General features: G+C 41.9%; 1 protein-coding gene across 1 annotated transcript in view; it reads right to left on the minus strand.

The window, feature by feature from the left end:
- frs3 (fibroblast growth factor receptor substrate 3) overlaps positions 1 to 16,453 on the minus strand; it is a 29,387-nt gene extending 12,934 nt beyond the window's left edge. The window contains exons 1-4 of the mRNA XM_063215040.1: positions 16,333 to 16,453; positions 11,446 to 11,578; positions 8,892 to 8,980; positions 6,768 to 6,954 (exon numbers count right to left, since the gene is read on the minus strand). Coding sequence (XP_063071110.1) covers positions 6,768 to 6,954; positions 8,892 to 8,957 — 253 coding nt within the window. The 5' untranslated portion in view covers positions 8,958 to 8,980; positions 11,446 to 11,578; positions 16,333 to 16,453. The remainder of the gene's footprint in view (positions 1 to 6,767; positions 6,955 to 8,891; positions 8,981 to 11,445; positions 11,579 to 16,332) is intronic.
- Between the last annotated feature and the right edge of the window lie 3,654 nt (positions 16,454 to 20,107).

Raw genomic sequence — 20,107 nt, forward strand, 5'->3', positions numbered from 1 at the left:
ATTTACATGCAAATATCCTAAATGGCCATACTAATGGACAGCCTCTTTAGAGAACAGCTCATGGAAAAGACAACCTCATAAGACCCTCATTAGAACCGTGTTAATACAGTACGTACTAGTATAGTCTAGGGGTGTGCAAAATAATCGTCATATCGATGCATCGCAATACTTACTTCCATGATACAATGCATCGATTCATGACAAGGTATCGTGATACTTATTTTCTCAATATACTGCATGGATTCATGACAATTGATTATTTGATAACAATAAAATTCTATTTGCCACGGGTAGATTTTGTTCAGTAGAGAGTAGGTAATATTTCTGTTGTGATGTAAGCTCTCTCCCAGATGATAAAATGCTTAAATAGAATGAACTGACTTATGAAAGCTACACAGCAACTGACAAATAAGCTGTATTTTACACATTTACTGAAGTAAATATCGCAATGCATCACAGTAGTACATGAATCGCAATGCATCGTGATAGAATCGCATCGTGGCATGTGTATCGTGATGCGCATCGAATCGTAAACCCTTTGCCAATACCCACCCCTAGTATAGTCAGGGCCGGATTAAGATGGCCTGGGGTCCCTAGGCTACAGGTTGCTGTGGGCCCCCCTCGAAGGCAAATTTAGCAACAAATTTACATAGACCATGTCATAATTATGAGCTAGGAATGAAGGATGACATATTTACCAGCTGTAATCAACATGACAGATGCATTTTTCAATATTGCATCTTGTCACAATTCTGCAATTTGTCAGTTTTGCCCAATCAGGGGGCCCCTGGTAAGTGGGGGGCCCTAGGCTGCAGCCATATCTAGCCTGCGCGTTAATCCGGCCTTGAGTATAGTAATACATGCAGTGCAATGTATAGTTTAGTATGGTGCAGCAACCTGAAGATGTCTGCACGCGAAAGATCCCTACGAAGTGACCAAGGGTGGACAATAATTGGTAGATTTATGAGTTCAAGACAAACATTGACTATAAATAGTGGGAAGAACGTTTCAGGCAATTTCCCCCCCAATAGACAGGACATTTATCAGTGGGGAGCAAGACACCCCCCGCTCCCTCTTCCAACCCCCTCTACAGTATGCCTATATGAATGATACAAAAGGCTACGCATGTTTGGCAGAGGTGTCAAAAATAAAAGGATATTCATGGTGTAAGTGCAACACTATACACATGATATTACATTGCTGTTACACCAGCTACTCCATTGTAACTAACGAGGTAGATAGACTGTATTGTTGCTGAAAAACAATAAAAACTTAACAAGAAAACCACTTCAAACTTGATCCCACCAGCGTAGAGTCAGCTGATTGTAAGACAAGTACACAGGTCTACTTTTCACTCAGATTGGTTACCTGTGTTGGAAGGAAACTGGGTTCCTTTTTTTTACTTTTACTTTTCACATCTCTGATGTTAGGTCACAAACAACATTCATCTTGACTCTGCAATCACAGAAGCAGTCGATAAGACCTACTGACACAGAGACCTACTTTTGGTTAGAAAGAAGGGCAACTATAAGATAAAAGATAAACGCTCAGCTATATGGTCTTGTGCACCAGCCTGCTTGCATTGACATGTTTGATGATTGATGAGTTAATGAGTTAAAAATAGCAAATCTGTGCAGGTTAGGGGTGTGGAGTTCACAGGATGTACCTTCAGATAAGACAAGCACAATTCCATTAGGAACAAAGTGCACATATACATCAAGGACTGATACTGTTACTGTGTTCCTTCCCAGTCATAATCATTTCTATATGACCTCAAATAAATGATTGTTCATGTGTGTTTCAAAACAGTGAGTCCTGTCAACAGCTGAGTATGGGTCCATAAGCTTGTCTGTACTGGTATTGTGCCATCTAGAGGCCAATACTACAAACAGCAATCCACATGTTCAGCATGACTGCTGAGTGAGTAGCCGAGCTTGTTTAAAAAAAAGAAAAAAAAGAGGAAAAGAAAAAATGAAAACCTTGGCATTATCTAAAATAGTGTTTACGTACTCATCTTTTTACACTGAGTTTGGTAACCTTGCTAATAGCACAACAAATTGAAACATTTCAACAATGTAAGTACTGTGACATTGCGAGAAATTTCCACCCGTATCCGACTCTGTACACTGCCTACTTCTACATACTATACAATATCTTAAATGTATCTGTCAACACTTGTTCCAGGTCATGTTAAGACCATCTACCCCTTTAACTGACAGAGCATGTTTTTCTGCACATGGTCTATCCCAAGTCACAGAATGTCTTTTTGCACAATTACGTTTTTACATTTTTTACATTATATTATATTTTCACATTCTTTATCTTTACTATTTTTATTTTTATTCTCCCCTCCCTGACTATTCCTGTGTTATTTGTGTCTTGAAATGTCCATGTGGGCATTTGTTTATTTGTGCATTATACAGTGAGTCCAATATGTATTTGATACCTTGCTGATTTTGCCCGTTTGCCCACTAATAAAGACATGATCAGTCTATAAATGTATGATAATATGTATTCAAACATGGAGAGACAAAATATGAAAAAGAAATTCCAGAAAATAACTTAAAATAATATATTTTAATTTATTTGTATTTAATTTAGGCTAATAAGTATTTGACCCCTCTAGCCAAAGAAGATAAAGTGCTTTGTGGCAAAGCCCTAGTTGTCTAGCACTGAGGTCAGATGCTTCTTTTAGTTGATGACAATGTTTGTGCATATAGTAGAACATATTTTTGCCCATTTTTCTTTGCAGATTATCTCCAAAACATTAATAGTTTGTAGCTGTAGCTTGGCAAATGGGAGGTTCAGTTCTCTCCATAGAATTACTATAGGGTTAATATTTGGAGACTGTCTAGGCCACTTCACGACTTTAATATGCTTCTTATTGAGCCACTCCTTCGTTGCTTTGACTGTATGTTGTGTATTATTGTCATGTTGGGAGATCCAAAAATGGCCCACCCTTCAGTGTAGTGGTGGAGGAAAGGACGTTTGCACTCAGGATTGCACATTACATGTCTCCCTCCATCCATTTGTTGACGATGTGAAGTTGTCCTGTGCCTTGACCATACAAACACCCTCAAACCATAATGATACCACTTGTATGCATGATGGTGAGGAGGGTGTTCTTGGGATCATAGACAGCAGTGCTCTTTCTCAAAACACATTGAATTGTGTTAATGCCAAACAGCTTGATTTTGGTTTCATCTGACTACAGCACCTCCTTATCATATCCTAAACCAGCCTGATGTTCGTTGGGAAACCTCAGATGGGACTGCCCAGGTTCCTTCTGAAGTAGAGGTACCATGTGTGCACTACAGGATTTTATACCTCTGTGGCATTAAGTTCTACCAGTAGTTTTCTCAGTGATTTAGGTCCTAGTAGCTTTGATATCATTGCCTAGTTCATCCCGTACAGGTCTAGGGTGCTTTCTTTCTGTTCTCATGGTTATCAAATCCCTACAAAAGGTCAAATCTTGTATAGAACCCCAGACAGGCTGATGGATAGTCATTTTGTATTCCTCACATTTTGGAAGAAATGCATCAACAGCTGGGTCATTAATACCCAGTCTCTTTCTTGTGACTTTGCTGCCCATTTAATCTTTGTTCAGGTCTAAAATCTTGTCCCTGATATCATTTGACTGCTCTTTGGTCTTTCCCATGATGGTGATGTTGGAGTGTGACTGATTCACTCATACTATGGACTGATTCTGCTGATTAAATGTGTCTTTCATTCAGATGACAAGTTGATCGGAAGTGCCCATCTGGTCTGTGAGCCCGGAACTGTAATCAGTTGGCAGGGGATCAAATACTTATTTTGCTCGATGAAATGGAAATAAATTAATATATATTCTCTAAAGCTAATTTCTGGATTTTTTTTTTGATATTCTATCTCTCCATATTAGAATACATATTATCATAACATTTATTGACTGATCATGTCTTTGTTAGTAGGCAAACCAACAAAATCAGCAAGGGATCAAATACATATTGGACTCACTGTATGTAAGCTACTGTAATGAATTTCCCCCCGGGGATCAATACATTTACTCTACTCTACTCTACTCTACTCTACTCTACTCTACTCTAAGTAGACGTCATAAGATGTGGGACCATCTACACAGTTTAAGTCTCATAAGTGTCTTTAAATGTACTAAAATTTGACAACCAACCAACGTTTAAAAGACTTTCAAACAAGGACTTATTCCTCTTTAGGAAAAAAGCAACGCCGGGGGGCGCTGTGGTGCAGCCCGCTAAGCCCCCCACATTTGGGCCTGCATGCCCATGGGGATCCTGGTTCGATTCCGGCCGGGGTCATTTCCCAACCCTACCCCATACCTCTCTCAGTCTCATTTCCTGTCTCCTCTCACAATGTCCTGTCATAATAAAGGCCCCAAAAGCCCCCAAAACATACTTTTTAAAAAAGCAACTCCAAAACTCTCTTCATTACAGAACTGATAAGTGCCAGATTAACATTTATAAATGATCTGATTCCCATAACAATTAGTATATGCTTGAGAAGGGATGCTGCTCAACCTATATCTGCAGTGGAGTGCCTTTGACCGCAATGAAGTTTTATTGTCAAGACTGTGATGTAACCATGTCAAGGGCACAGCAAGTGTGTCAACCGCAAGATATCGCTAAAGATCGTTATGACTTCCTTGAAGCCTACACATCAAAACATTTTCTTAACGCACAAAGTAAAGCAGGTTGAAGTTCATGCACTGAGTTGCTAATATGTCAAACAGAGGTCATTCAGCCTCCACAATACCTGTTCCTCTTTACAACAGCGTTGCAAAAAATATATTGCGGGTCATCATCCATAACATAAATAACCTTTGTTTTGTCGGGTAACCCAGATTGACCGGACATAGTTATATTCCATATGATGGATAATATCTATAATACATAAACATATGTTGACAATACCAACTTGAAAAATAAGACATGCATTCTGGAAAGTTACACACTCACATTTACATCAAGATTTGGCACTACTTATGGACAAAAAGATCAAATCAATCAGAGAACTGTCCTCAATCAGTGTTCCAATGCCTAAAACGCTGAGGGCACGTCAGGGATGAGAGTCGAGGAGCGTTCGGGCTATATTTCAAAATAGCGACCCTCTGGTCCAATGGTCAACACCTTCACCACTAGAGCACAACTTACAATAAAATGTTATGGGCCACCATGGGAGAGACAAGCATTGGCTTCGTGGCAAAACCAAAAGTGAAACTACATTGTGATGTATCCAAATACCCATTGGGCTGCCTAAAAATGCAGTGCTGATCACAATGCAATTCAACTGATGCCATTTTGGGAACAGACTTGGGAACTGACCACCAGAAATATTCAAATATTAACAACATATGGGAATACTGACTGACCATTACACCAGTCCAAAGCCAATTTTGTACATTGATTGCTGTGCATGGATTTGCTCCTTTTTTGCCCCGGTTTACAATCCTACGTAAGTTTAACATTTTGCTGAGCCCTGATTTTGACGACTAACAGCATGAGAGCAAGTACACCTGGGATTCACAACATGTGCTATTCCTATTTTTAACTCCTTAGACAAGAGTCTTATTTTACTAGGTATTTATCAATCTAGTTACTTCTTATCATGTATTCTATACTCCTTTTATCATATATTTAACAATCTATTCTTATTTAGTACCCCTGTCACTTCATGTGACACCATGTCTCTTTGATAGGATGCACTAGGTCACATTTGGTATTGTCCATATGTTCATTGTGGGTTGCTTGTATGCTATGTGTGTCCTATGTCCTGAATGTTTTGTATGAGCGAAGCTCACTTTACTGCAAATCAAATATACCCTTGGGTACCAATAAAGTAATCTAATCTAATCTAATCTAATGTGCCATGCTGATGTGTTTAGCCTCGACTTATTGCTGACATAAAAATTTGTATAAAACCTGGCTGGACTGAGACCTGCATACGGTAACTTTGCATGAACTCAATATTAAGACAAGAAACTGTTGACTATGTTTGCAAGCATCAAGTGAATACATTCAAAACCTCTCTGAATGTTTGTAAAGAAAAGACAAAAAAAATCCATCACAATTGAAGATTATGGGAAAGCCACTCACTACATTCTATGTGTAATGGAGGCTAACTAGCACAGTTGGCGTGGAACGTTGGTAAACCTCCCTCCGATAGCCTCATACAGTCTCGGTGCCGTTGGGCCGAGAGACTAGTCTCTTGGCCCAGCGGTATCGTACTGTGTCTCCCATTGCCGGACCGTTGTAGTTGACGAGGTCGCACGTTCGATCCCCGAGGGGGGTGAACAGGTGCATGATGACCTCCGTCACATATGCAGGTACTGTAGGATACCAGAACATTCAAGATGTTTAGACAGTTCAGTTGATAGGGAGTGAATGACCTTTTAACCATTTACATCATACTGCCAATGGAAATATCTTTTTATGTTGGTTCATAATTTTTTTGGTTGTCGATTATATATGGGGACTCACATTTTGTTTTCAATGTGTGTGTGGTATTATTTCTAACAGTATTATGGGTCCCTTTTTGCCATTCTCAACCAACCCCCCACAGCGCTCGCGCACACACACACACACACACACACACACACACATACACACAAACACACACACACACTAGTCTACTGCTTACACCACAAAATAGGTCCTGCACACTGTCATCTGACCTGTCTGTGAGGAGCAAACAGACAGACAGACAGACAGACAGACAGACAGACAGACAGACAGTTCCGGCCATCCAGAACTCACCCTGGCCAGTCTGGCAGCGGCGTCCACTCTCGAAGGAGAAGAGGTTGGAGTCATATCCATAGCGCCGCAGGCAGAGGTAGGGCCACCGGATGGCGTCGCGCTTGCGCGTGTGAAGGATGAGCTCCGTCTGGGTGAGCTCCATGGTGCCCGAGCCCAACTCGTTCCCCTCATCGTCCACATTGGTCACCTGCATCCGGTAGTGAAAAGAGGGTTGGCTGTAATATCTAGAGATGTACAGGATCCAAGATCCGGTTCCGGATCCCGCAGGATAATAGGGTTTTTCAGACTAGCCAACGTAATAAAAAGGGCCAACGTGTGCGAGTTGGCTATGTGTTTCAACCCTTTCGTAGGATCCGGTATCCGGTTCCGGATCCGGCAGGATCTTAAGCATTGGATCCGGTACCCTTCAGGATGCTAAAAATCAGGATCCGGTGCATCTCTAGTAATATCACAGTAAAATTGCACTGTTGAGGCCCAGCCGTGGCTTAGTCGGCTGGGCACTGGGCTGCTACGCGGGCGACCCAGGTTCGATTCCCAGTGTTGCAGTGTTGTTTCAGCACTATTCTGAGAATATGCTGCCCCATTCCATGTTAGTGTTAAATTAAACTCTTTGAGTGTTGAATTAACACCACAAACCAAGACGGTGTTAAATTCCACTTTCTAGGTGTTAATTCAACCCAAAGAGCAACATTAACACTAAATCGATAGGGACCATACTGAATATTCTCACTACGTTTTCTACGGTTACCGATGACAAGGTAACCTCTATGAAAGACCGGAACATTTGACTCTCTAGTCAGCGCCGTAGATTCACAGAGTCTGTGTTTAAGATCCTTTAAAAATAAAAAGCAGCTTATGTTTTTTTTTTTCATGTGGTAAAAACCCAAACATACTCATTGATTCTATGTATTGATATTTCATGAAGAGATATAATATAAAATAAAATAAAGGCCTGGCCAACTGAGACATTGTATAGAATTGTGTGTTGGGGTCTACGGAAGGTTAAAGGGACACTGTGCAGGAAATGGTCAAAAAAGGTACTGCAACTATGCTGCTCATTGAAACTGGGTTGGCTATTGCCAAATTTGGTGGTGGTAAGTATTAATGAAAAAGGTAACATTAGTGAATGGGCAGCATGAATTCTGAAAATAAACAACTAAAAATCTCACACAGTGTCCCTTTAAGTAATAAACCTGAAACATGGCGGTAACTCTTTTGGAGTGGAGTGGAAAACAAAAATGTTGGTGTCTGCGCTTTGACTTTGAGCCGTGTTTCACTTGGTGCATCACTCTGCTCACAAAAAGTTATAACCATTAAAATGCAACAAAAACGAGGTGCACACAAGGCTTGTGTTCCACACTGTATATCAGTAGTGACTCTCAACCTTTTTTGAAGAAATGCTCCCGACCTAATCATAAGCATGCCAACGCCCCTTTGACCTCACCATAAACAAGCCAATGCCCCAACCCAACAACATGATGCTAAAGATTAGGAAAACAGCACAGCCTACTGGGCATACATTTCCGTAAGCCTATACTATTATCGAGTATGCTGCATGATTATTATACAACTTTCTAGAATCAAGTAAGTTCAAGTTCAAGTAATTTTGTTTGTTACATGCATGGTATTGTAGTGAAATGATGATGGGGTCATCAGCTCTGCATCTTAACAATTAAAGAAGTAAAGTAAAAAATGAAATAAGAGGTGAGAAATGAAATGAGTAAAAAATGAAAAAATGATTATTTTTAAAAGTCTCTGTTCAGCAGTCGCACTGCCAGGGGGTAAAAACTTTTCCTTTTCTAGAATGATGTGAGAGCTTCTATTCACTTTGAATGGGTCGTTCCAATACCCCCAAATTGTGATTGAGTGACCCTCTCTCAGCTGGCTTGCTTCTGGGGGGTTGTAGAGCCCCCGTTGAGATAGACTACTGTGTATTGAAGCAGGAACAAGTAACAAAAAACGTGGATATGTGGATATAAACTGAAGCAACAGAAGTTTGGGCTTAGCCGGGCCTTGTTACTTTTCTCTGCCTCAATATACAATTTGTGACACAAGTCTTGTGTGTGCCTCGTTTCTGTTGCTCTTTAGGAATTCTTAAGGAAAATGTAGTATAAAAGTGGGCACCTTGAACTTGTTGGGGTGGTTGTCTTGAATGGAGTCTCTGTACAGACAGCTCCAGCAGCTTCCCATAGCTTCAGCAGGACAGCTGAAACCTACAGCATAGCACAGCAGGACAGGAGCAGAGGCAGACAACAGGACAGACAGGGGTTAAACTGGGGAGAGAGAGAGAGGGGGGGGGAGACAGACAGACAGACAGACAGACAGACAGACAGACAGACAGACAGACAGACAGACAGACAGACAGACAGACAGACAGACAGACAGACAGACAGAGAGAGAGAGAGGGGGGGGTAGGCAAGAAGAGAACCTGGGCCTATTGTAAAAGACCAGAGCAAAACGATCATTACAGTAGCACCTGTGCCTTGGTGGTTAGGGAATTAGTCTTGGAGTCAGAGGGTTGCAGGTTCAAATCCCTTAAACTCCAGGGCTAGAGCAAGAGCGCAAGGGACCTAAAGAGCAAGGCACCTAAAGAGCAAGGCACCTCGACCTGACCTCACATTGCTCCAGAGACTGTAATGTAATGTAATGATATGTCTATCTATCTAAACCAATACATTTTACTATGTCACTTAACCAACTTAAGCAAGCAATGGCAAAACACTGTGAGGTATTGATGGTAAACCAAATAATAATTTGGTCCAGTTAAAATCAGAATGTTTTCTGAAAGATAACAATATATTTTGGACGGCAAAGAAATAAAATATATGCAAATTTATCGGTAATAAACTATTAATTTTATAGAAGCAGTGTGCATTTATAATGTGCATGTAATAAGTGGTATGCCTTCATAATATGTATGTAATAGGCTATATTACATTCATAGTGTGTCTGCAAGTGGTGGATTTACATTAATTTTGCTTTTTGTTGTCCATTCATTTGTGTTCTCTTCAGAAAAAGTGAGTGTGGGAAGCAAGGGGGGGGGGGGATTGCATCGTGCCGCTGTGGCCTAAAGGGAAGGGCTGGTTTTGGGACCGCAGGATTGGGCTATACCAGCAGAAACAAATGTGGTTTAGGGCTGCATCCTCCTTCATACCCAAAGGCCAAGGATGGACTACTACACAAGCCAACCGGACCAGGCCCAGAGGCCCAAGAGTCAAGTGGGCCTTGACGCTCAAGCCTCTATACTGTATTTCCTTTACCATACTGTGTTAAAACTACACTTTTAACAACTGTATTTTCAAATCGTCTCGGGTGACAAACCCCACAACCCCCAACAACATAAGGGCTCTAACATCTGGCCTAAAACCCTGAATCTTTTTGCTAACTAAGAATACTCATGACAGGGGGCCTTTATTAATAATATGGCAGTCATGGGTAAGCGGTTAGGGCGTCAGACTTGTAGCCCAAGGGTTGAAGGTTCGACTCCCAACCCGCCAGTGGGGTGGGGGGAGAAATTAACCAGTGCTCCACATCCTGTCCCGCCGCACTGCTCCCTTTTGGGCGCCATGTGGGGCTGCCCCCTTGCACGGGTGAGGCATAAATGCGATTTCGTTGTGTGCTGTGGAGTGCTGTGTCACAATGACAATGGGAGTTGAAGTTTCCCAGTTGGGTTTTCACTTCCACTCAAAGGGTCTTTCCAGCCTGAACTCTAAGAATTGGAATGGACACGGATCTTTGGGACACGAAATCTGTGTCAGTTTCAGGGATTTTGCTTTGATTTTCCGTGATGGACTCATGGAGGTGCTTTCTATATTCCCACAACACTACAGTATGTTAAGTCTATCATTAGAAAATAGATACCAAATTCTAATACTAAACAAAATAATGCTATTGCAATTTAAGTTGTGCCCTGACCAAAACAGTCGCTAACCTTAACCTGTCACTAAAAGTTTTTGAGAAATATATTTTCCAGCTGGTTGATAGGCTATCAAATGCTTTTAATAAACAAAAGAATACTAGCTGTGCCCAGACCAAAACAATCCCTAACCCTAGCCTGTCAGTAAGAAATGTTTTTGTGAAAAAAATATTCATATATAGAAAGCACAAGAATGCGGAGGAGAGGGGGGGGGGTGTTACACAAAGTTTTTTCGCCTATGTTGTTGGAACAACAGCTAATAACCAAACTTTCAATTAATCAATTGGCTTCAGAAGTCACTCATATAAAAGCTACAACCTTCCCAACTGAAGTTTTGTCGCCCACAGCATTTACCACTAGGGGTATGTGAGCAGGCTGTAGGGGGTATGTGGAAAAATTTACCGGGCAACAAATATATGGATTATAGTCAGATTGGAGTGAGGAGGTACTCATGGTGCAACAAAAAAGGTTGGGAAACACAGGATTAATACACTAATTTACAACTACTACAACTACTGTTTATTTGCATTAAAAAAAATCCTGGGGTGCTGTGACATAGCATGCTACAGCTACACCATACCATATATGGGAAACACTGCCCATGGGGACCCAAGTTCGAATCCGCACTGGGCCATGTCGAAACCTTTCCACATCTCTATCCCCCTCTATCCCCACCTTCACTGTCGTTTGGGAGGCTAAAAGACTAAAAAGCCCCGAAATCATTTTTAAAAACCCAATAGTGTGGGGAAAAAAAGGTCTCACCGACACCAGGCCATCAGTGGGAGCGATGCTTCCGTTCCGTCAAACCCAGAGTCCTCTGCTGGGGAGCATGGCAGAGGAGGAGCGGCCCTCTGGCTGGAGAAGCATGTCCCTGAGGTGCTCAGTCCACTCTCTCCTGGTGGATCAATCAATCAATCAATCAATCAATCAATCAATCAATCAATCAATCAATCAATCAATCAGACTCTATTTGTATAGCATAACATCACAAGTACAGTTCAAAGGTGACTCAAAGTGCCTTGCATTTCACACACACACACACACACACACACACATTCCCATACTGGGTCTGAATGCTTTCATGCAAGGCACCAATGCACACACACACACACACACACACACACACACACACACACACACACACACACACACACACACACACACACACACACACACACACACACACACACACACACACAGCCCAACCGTACGTAGCCTCTTACTGCAGATGGGGTCGCCAGCGGGCCTATTCACTATTTGCTGAAAATACTGAACTACATCATAACAACAGTGCTATGACAGTAGCGAGAGCCTTAAGTAACAGATTAAGACATAGCCATTACAATTTTGGTGACAGTAAGGTTATGACATAGGCTCTGCGCTAAGGGGATAATATCTTTGTGGGGCCCTCCCATTGACTTCCATTCATGTTAACCCTAACAATAGCTTAAGAATGCTAAACTGTACCCAAACCAAACCAATCCCTAACCCTAACCTGTCAGTGAGGAGATGTCTTCACAATTTTACTTTTACCAGTAAATTCCCCAGCAAAAGGGGTCAAAACATGTGGGGTCCGGGGTTCGGGCCCCACATGTAGCAAGGGCCCCACCTTGTTGGTGTGCTCCAATAGCAGTGGCCTCACAAAGGTAGAATGGTGCAGTATACAGAGAGAGAGAGAGAGAGAGAGAGAGAGAGAGAGAGAGAGAGAGAGAGAGAGAGAGAGAGATGACAAAGACATTCCTTGAGTTTACTTTTACATGTAATCATCACTTAACATTTTTACCACCAGCCTCCCTCTCTCCCTACGGTTTCGTTGACCTCTTTGGCTAGATGTAATTAACACTGAGATAATTAATCCTGACGACGAGAGGCTGAATTATTGTAAGCACATGAATCGGCCTCTTTGGAAAGTCATTGTCAAAATGTACGCAAGTGGGACTTGCTTAGACACGCATCTCCTTGTCACCAAGTAAGTCATATTTTGGGCGGCCCTATTATCTGTTTTCATGTCCACTGTAATAGTGACATGCAGGTGTCTGAGAGAACACCCCCCCCCCCCTCCCCCGACACACACACACACACATTTAGGAATAATGTTGCCATAACAGAAAACAAACCGAAAGACGTTGGCAGCAATACAATGTCTCTGAACATTCAACTATCAGTTGAACTTTAGGACTACCTACATGTCTAAGTTTCAAGATGCTGTGTATAGGGGTCTTTACATGATTACAGGGAGTGCTGTTCATGGAAAAGTGATGATAAGACAAATGGTAGCGTACCCCTTTTTTTCTTTTTTGTTTTCTTTTAAAATGTAGTCAAGGGGATGAACATTGTGTTGCAGTGATTGCTACGAAGGGAACGGTAGGCCTCTGCAGTGACTCAACTGTCTAAAGAACCATACTGTTAGACTGGGAACCTGTGTTACATTAAAATGAAGACTATCTGGATAATTTAGTCATTTCCCCTACCAAAGATTTGGGTATTTTAGCAAAGATGGAGAGGAAGGGCCTTTGTGGGGAGGAGGTACCCCTGTGGGCCCCTACCAAACCATACCTTGTTGCTGTTAACCTACCAAAGTGGGAAAACCTAATTGGACAAAAGTGACATTTCTGTTCTGTCTGCATCATTTCCCTGCATTCACTATTATCTCTGCAGTCACGAATGTCATAAAGAATATTTCTCAGCATGACTACCATGGTCAGTGACGACAGTACACAACTTCAGGATAAAGTTTTGTCACCTGTGGCAACAAACACAAGCTACAACTTTCAAAGCTTCAATGTGCCATATTCCCTCAGTGGCATCATCACTCTTAGGACACCTTGCTTTGACAGCATACAAAATAAATGCATCAAAATGTGCAATTATTAATACATAACATGTCAATTCACTAGGTACTATGACACTACACAAGTTAAAGTTTTTCTTTATTTTCAGAAGATTGTGTTTGTTGCTTTCAAAATGTCCCCTTTTCATGAAATTAAGGGGAGACACATGCCATATGTGTGGTGGTTAGTTGTTACTTCAGTCCAGAAATCACAGAAAACAGCTGAGATCACAATGCATCCTAGAGCCTACACCTAGCCTGTTGTTCTCTATGAGAATATCTGCTGAATGTTCTTTGAATGTACTTTGCTGTTGAAGAAAATTTGACTGTTATTCGCAGAAAAGGCATACTGTGTAGAGGGTATTAAGTTAGTCATTTCCCCTAACATTGATCAAGGTGATTTAGCAAAGGCAGGTTCATTAAAGCCTGTGTTGAGGAACTACCCATGTGGCCCCCAGAAAATTTCCCCTTGCCACTTTAAACATACGGAAATGGAAAACCAAAAGACATTTAGCTGTGTATGATTTCCCAACTCTGCAGTCATTTCCCAGCCATTCACTGCAGTCATGTATTTCGTAAAGAACATTTCTATGAAGACTCAGCATGACACCCAATGGCAGTGACAACTGTACACGAGTTCAGAAACAAGTTTGGTCACTTGCAGCAAATTATGAAACATTGGACGAAAATGTTTTTTTTAAAAATGCTATTGGTGCAAAACGACCAAACAGTGCTCTGGCAACACTGTGCATGGCCTCAGTGACATTACCACTCTCAGGGCACATTGCTTTGATGGCAATATCACACAGACTAAATGTCAAAATATGTAAATATCAACACAACACATCATGAAAATTCAGTTTAATCAACTAAAGTCTAGGCACAGTGACACTAGACAAGTGAGAAGGTGAATTGTTGTCATTATTTGTAAAGGATTCTGTATTGAAATATCCCCTGTTGGTGAAATAAAGGGGTTACATAGCCTACCACATGATGTATGCCGATTGTTTAGCGATTATTCCAGGACAGGAAGAACAGAAGTCAGCTGAGATCTCAACACATCTGATCTGTAAACTTTCAAGAATTATAGGATGTATGTTTCTGGTAGAAATAATAACCCCTCCATTATTTAAGGAATTTATATAAGGAACAATGCACTAGTTTAAAACACGTTTACCTTAATGAAAAAGAAAAGCCCATTCAGATCACAAGGCAATAGGCCTATAGAGATGAATTTAAAACTTTTGCATCAATCTGATGTGACTGGGTGCCATACTTCCCACTAAGAGATTGCTCCCTGCACATAAAATTGTGGGTGCAGCGCACTTTGTTAAAGAACTAGGCATTTTTTTTCAAGCTTCATATAGGATAATGTTTCCAAAGTTGGTTCAGTGGTTCACAAACTTGTAACAGGGTGAAAGGCTATCCTGAATTCATGCTTCCCTCCATCGACAAGGACAAGGTCCCTAACCGCAGGCACTAAACAAGTCCAGGGACTGGCCCTAGCCTGTTGTTCCCTACATCAGGTACACTTCCGCTTCCAAACAGAAGGGTGTCTGAAGATGAAAACTACTTGATGTTACTCTAAGTCTCAAACTTCAAGCAGAGGTACAAGCAATACGCATGCATACCCTATATTATCTGTTCAGTTGGGAACCACTTCAAGGGCCATTTTTCAATCAGCTGCTCTGCCTCTGCCAATGAAAACCTGTTGGCAGAGATGGTAACTTGAAGTTTGGTATACATTGTAATTGCGCATCTTCACAGAAATTCTAATCCGGATGCCATTCCTTATTCTTTAAATTCCTTATGAGTTCTGGCGCTTATCGGTTCTTCAATCATGCTTTTTTAAAACTTGCCCATCACTATGCCCTAGGTTTCATAGCCATTTAAAAGGCACAATTGGAAACATTGTTTCACGGACTGATTTTACTTAATTGGCCACATTAGCGGATAGCCTAACTATTTGTGGATTTAAACGTCAAATTCCATATCAGTAGGCTATCCTAAAATATTGACTAATTTTATAACCTTCAACAAAGGCAAATCCACAGGTGACACTATACAGATGTGGCATATAGGCTTCTGTGCTTTATGAAAATACATGTGCATGACAGAATACAGAATAAACCCAGTCCAACAAACCTAGATTCAGGCTACTATTCCGACGGCAGGTAACCTACTTCAAACAACTGCAGCGCACGATGCCAAATGATGCTACACATTCCGAACGACGCGTGGACCACGCAGTTGATCATCAGGAAAAAATCCAAAATAAAACGTCTAGGCTATAAACTATAGATGCAAGTCGCTACACCCCCATCACCACGGTCTTCACACATTGAAACAATACCTGTATTTTAACAGATGTGACTGAGGTGAGCCACCACAGCTTTGACGAATGTAATAAAAAAGGACTGATAAACAGGCTAGTGCAACAGAGCTCATTTTGCCGTGCCACTTCAATCAAAGGGGGGAAAATCCCGTTACACGACCGTAACAATGCTGACTACTAAAATGTCCAGCTTGGATACGGGGGAGAAAACCCTCACATGGAACTGGTGTGAGATCTGCATGAGGTGACAACGCAAGCGAATCACTTGACAAGATATGACACAAAGGCACTATACATGAAGCTGCCGCTTTCGGCGATGGCTAGCGTGGAGGCGCATGAATGCACGAATCGTTGGAGATTCACGCAACACTGCTGGGTAGATATGCTAATAGATTGCCGGGGACAAACAAGCATCAGTCGTAAGGTCTACAGAAGGTGCCCAAGATGTTCACTGCAAAACATTTTCGCTGCGATGGCTACTCACATGTTTGGCCAAGATTTCAATACGAGACGACGTGTAGGCTGGCTGCAAATACAGGCGTGCGCTGGCTGTCAGTGACCGAGGCTGGTGATTCGTTGATTTGTGCTGATTAATATGTTTACACATCCGCCAAAAAGGATTCCTATTAAATATATAACAAAAAAGGCTATTGTTTTTCTCTTAAACGCCCCCTTGCTGCAGCACGGGCCTCTCTCTGACATTTCCCGACCACTGAGGTTAGAGTTCACCGCCAGACAACGAGGGCTGCTGCCGCGACAAGAAGGTAGAGCCGCTGGAGGACCAGGGGATGATGTGAAAACGTGTTTGCCATTGGATGGTGACGTACACGCATAACTTGAGAGATGCAGAGGAGAACAGGTAATCACTGCCTATGTGAGTGAGTGAGTTGCAGCACTGCCAACACTTGACAGCGGTTGACATGGTTGGCTGCATGGGTTTGTCTGAATGGAAACTCCTGGTATTTGAGTGCCTTACAGACCTATGCTATCAGACTGATAATTACGCATGATAATTACGCATGCACATAGGACCTGGACTGATTAGGTTTAGGTATGGTAGCCTAAATGTAAATAAAATCAGACCTCTTGCCAAGGTAGACTTTCTCTGCCTAGGTCATAGGGTTGTGTGTATTAGTAATTGGCTAAATTGAGCTTTACGACTGCCTACATTTCTACAATAGCCTAGTGCACACCGCTTTATCTCCAAACAGCTGGAACACACACTAAAGCCCAACTGGCAAACTCCAACTCTCATTTGACACAGCACACAAGTGTTCACTGCACACAACAAAATTGCATTTATGCCTCACCCGTGCAAGGGGCAGCCCCCAATGGTGCCCCAAGGGAGCAGTGCAGCAGGACGGTACCATGCTCACAGTACCTCCGTCATAGATGAGGATGGGGGAGAGCAGTGGTTAATTACTCCTACCACCACCAACCTGGCGGGTCGGGAGTCGAACCGGCAACCTTTGGGATACAAGTGTAACACCCTAACAGCTTACCCATGACTGGCCCCACACACTTATCAACCTGATTTTATTCTATTATTATTTTATAATGAAGTTCAACCTCAAAACATATCAATGCTTTCTTGATGATCATTTTCCTCTCACCAAAGTGCTGCAGCTCCATTTCAGTTAGAATAGCAGGCCACTTCCTTAGGGCCACTGACAACAGAGCTGCCACTCTTTCTAGTGAAAAAAGGACATTATCAGCATGTATCACTGATTATTACTGACATGTAAGCCATTGGATCACAGTAAGTGCCTATGCAGTCCTGCACAGTTCGCCACTCAGTGTTCAAACCCGCCACCTTCTGGTCTATAGTTTGGCATGGGAAGGCACAGGTATGAGGGCAGTCATGGGTGAGTGGTTAGGGCGTCAGACTTGCATCCCAGAGGTTGCCGGTTCGACTCCCGACCCGCCAGGTTGGTGGGGGGAGTAATCAACCAGTGCTCTCCCCCATCCTCCTCCATGACTGAGGTACCCTGAGCATGGTACCGTCCCACCGCACTGCTCCCCATGGGGCGCCACTGAGGGCTGCCCCCTTGCACGGGTGAGGCATAAATGCAATTTCGTTGTGTGCAGTGTGCTGTGGAGTGCTGTGTCACAATGACAATGGGAGTTGGAGTTTCCCAATGGGCTTTCGGCTTTCGTAAGACACCACTGAGCTCAGCGGTGTAGTCTACTTTTTTGAAGTGGGTATACTGTATATTCGAGCATTTTTTTTAAGTGGGTATACTGTATATATTTGTGCTATTCTAAACAATGGATAAATCAATTTTAAGTGGGTATACTGAAGTCCCTGAAATTTAGAAGTGGGTATACTCCTTATACCTGCGTTCTACGTAGACTACACCACTGACTGAGCTAAAGGTCTAGGCCAGGGGTGTCAAACTCAAATTTGACTGAGGGCCAAAATCAAAATCTGTGACGAACTTGAGGGCCGAACTCAATATTTATTTATTTTTTTTAAAATGGACTAACATTGTGCGTGCATGCACTCAATACTCATAGTTCAATTTCACACACTCTTTCCCATATGTGGTAGTTCAAATGTGCCCACTGCCTACACATCCTGTGGCACACCAAATTCCATGCTCAAGTCTGTTACATTATACATTAATGGTGTATGTAATGATCTCGCGGGCCGAATAAAATGACTCCGCGGGCCAGATTTGGCCCCCGGACCTGAGTTTGACATCCATGGTCTAGGCCGATAACTCAGCACCATCACATCTGTATGAGGCTTCAGGAGGGAGGTTTACTGACATTTTACTGCCAATTCTGCTAGTTGGCAACCGTTATACATTGTGCCCCCACACCCTCGACCAGTGCAGGACAATCATATCCGAGACAGCTGTCATGGGTATTAAGTGTATGGCCAGGTAAGCACAGGATATGGTTGCAGAGAAGAGGCCCCGAATATGCCAAAGAGGCCTATTGGCTAAATGAAGAAGAAAAAATCAACAAGATATGGTATTTAGGCCTATGCAATTTTAAAGTTATGATTTTTTTCTCATAAGATTTTTTTGGGGGCTTTTTTATGCCTGTATTGTGACAGGACAGCTACAGAGGGACAGGAAATGAGCGGGGGGGAGAGAGAAATGTGGAGGGTTCGGCAAATGACCCGGGTCGCCGGCGTAGTACCCAGTGCCCTTCTGTTAGGCCACAGTAGGGCCAAGTTGTGTTGTTTTTTTGGGGGGGAAATATTTCAACTGAATGTAATACAGCATTTAAAATGAAATTTATATGCCAATAACCAAGGAATACAAATGTGGAATATGATATACAATGAATATTACATTAGATTAGATGAAACCTTATTGTCATTACTCATGAATGAATACATAGTGATGAAATGCAGCTTAGTATGTATTAGCATCTAATCAGACGTGCAAATAGCAGAAGGCCAATGTGTACATCATTGACAGTATGTAGAGATTAAATGCAATATTTAAAAAGATGAAATGCAGTTGTTCACAGATAGTGCAAGTGAAGTACCAAGTACCAAGAAATCGTGATACGCAGATCCTTCAGTCCAGAAAACAGCCACATAATGAAGTTATAGTGCTTCCAAGCCTCAAATCATCAACATTATGACATTTAAACTTAATTTGTTTTTGTAGAGTGGTGTAAAATATTCTACATATAACCTACATGTGAAATGTGAAAAAAAGCAAATTAACGAATTAAGAAATAGGAAGTATAAGTATAAGAAATATTGTGGGGTGTATCCAACCAAGGGTCAAAAATCTTTAGAACTGAATATGAATATGAACCGAATCATGAGTTGGGTGTATTGTTACAGCAATAGCCTGCAGAGTATATACACATACAATATGGTGGGCAATAGTTAAGTGTAGATTATGTAAAAAATAATTTATGAGAGCAGAACATACAGGTAGGGCAATAGGAAGTTATTGGTATAACTTCACAGAGATTAATGTACAGATCATTGCGATGTTGAACTCACCAAGAATAGGGAATGTGAGCTTAGACCATCATGAGACAGGATGGTTTTACTCAACTGGTGATATGGTGAATTCAAGTAAATTGGGCCACTTTTTTTTGCATATAAACGAATGCCCGAAGTGGCCCAATTTACCTGAATTCACCATATGTTGTTGCAATGGTAATCCTGCTCCACACAAGTATTTCCCACTGAAGCCCTACATTTACATATGTTATATTGGCCATTATTCAGTCCCCATAATGAGTGCCCCTTTCAAAAGCAATAATAAACACATAATACATTG

Source organism: Engraulis encrasicolus, chromosome 14 (assembly GCF_034702125.1).
Source record: "Engraulis encrasicolus isolate BLACKSEA-1 chromosome 14, IST_EnEncr_1.0, whole genome shotgun sequence".
Taxonomy (NCBI): Eukaryota; Metazoa; Chordata; class Actinopteri; order Clupeiformes; family Engraulidae; genus Engraulis; species Engraulis encrasicolus.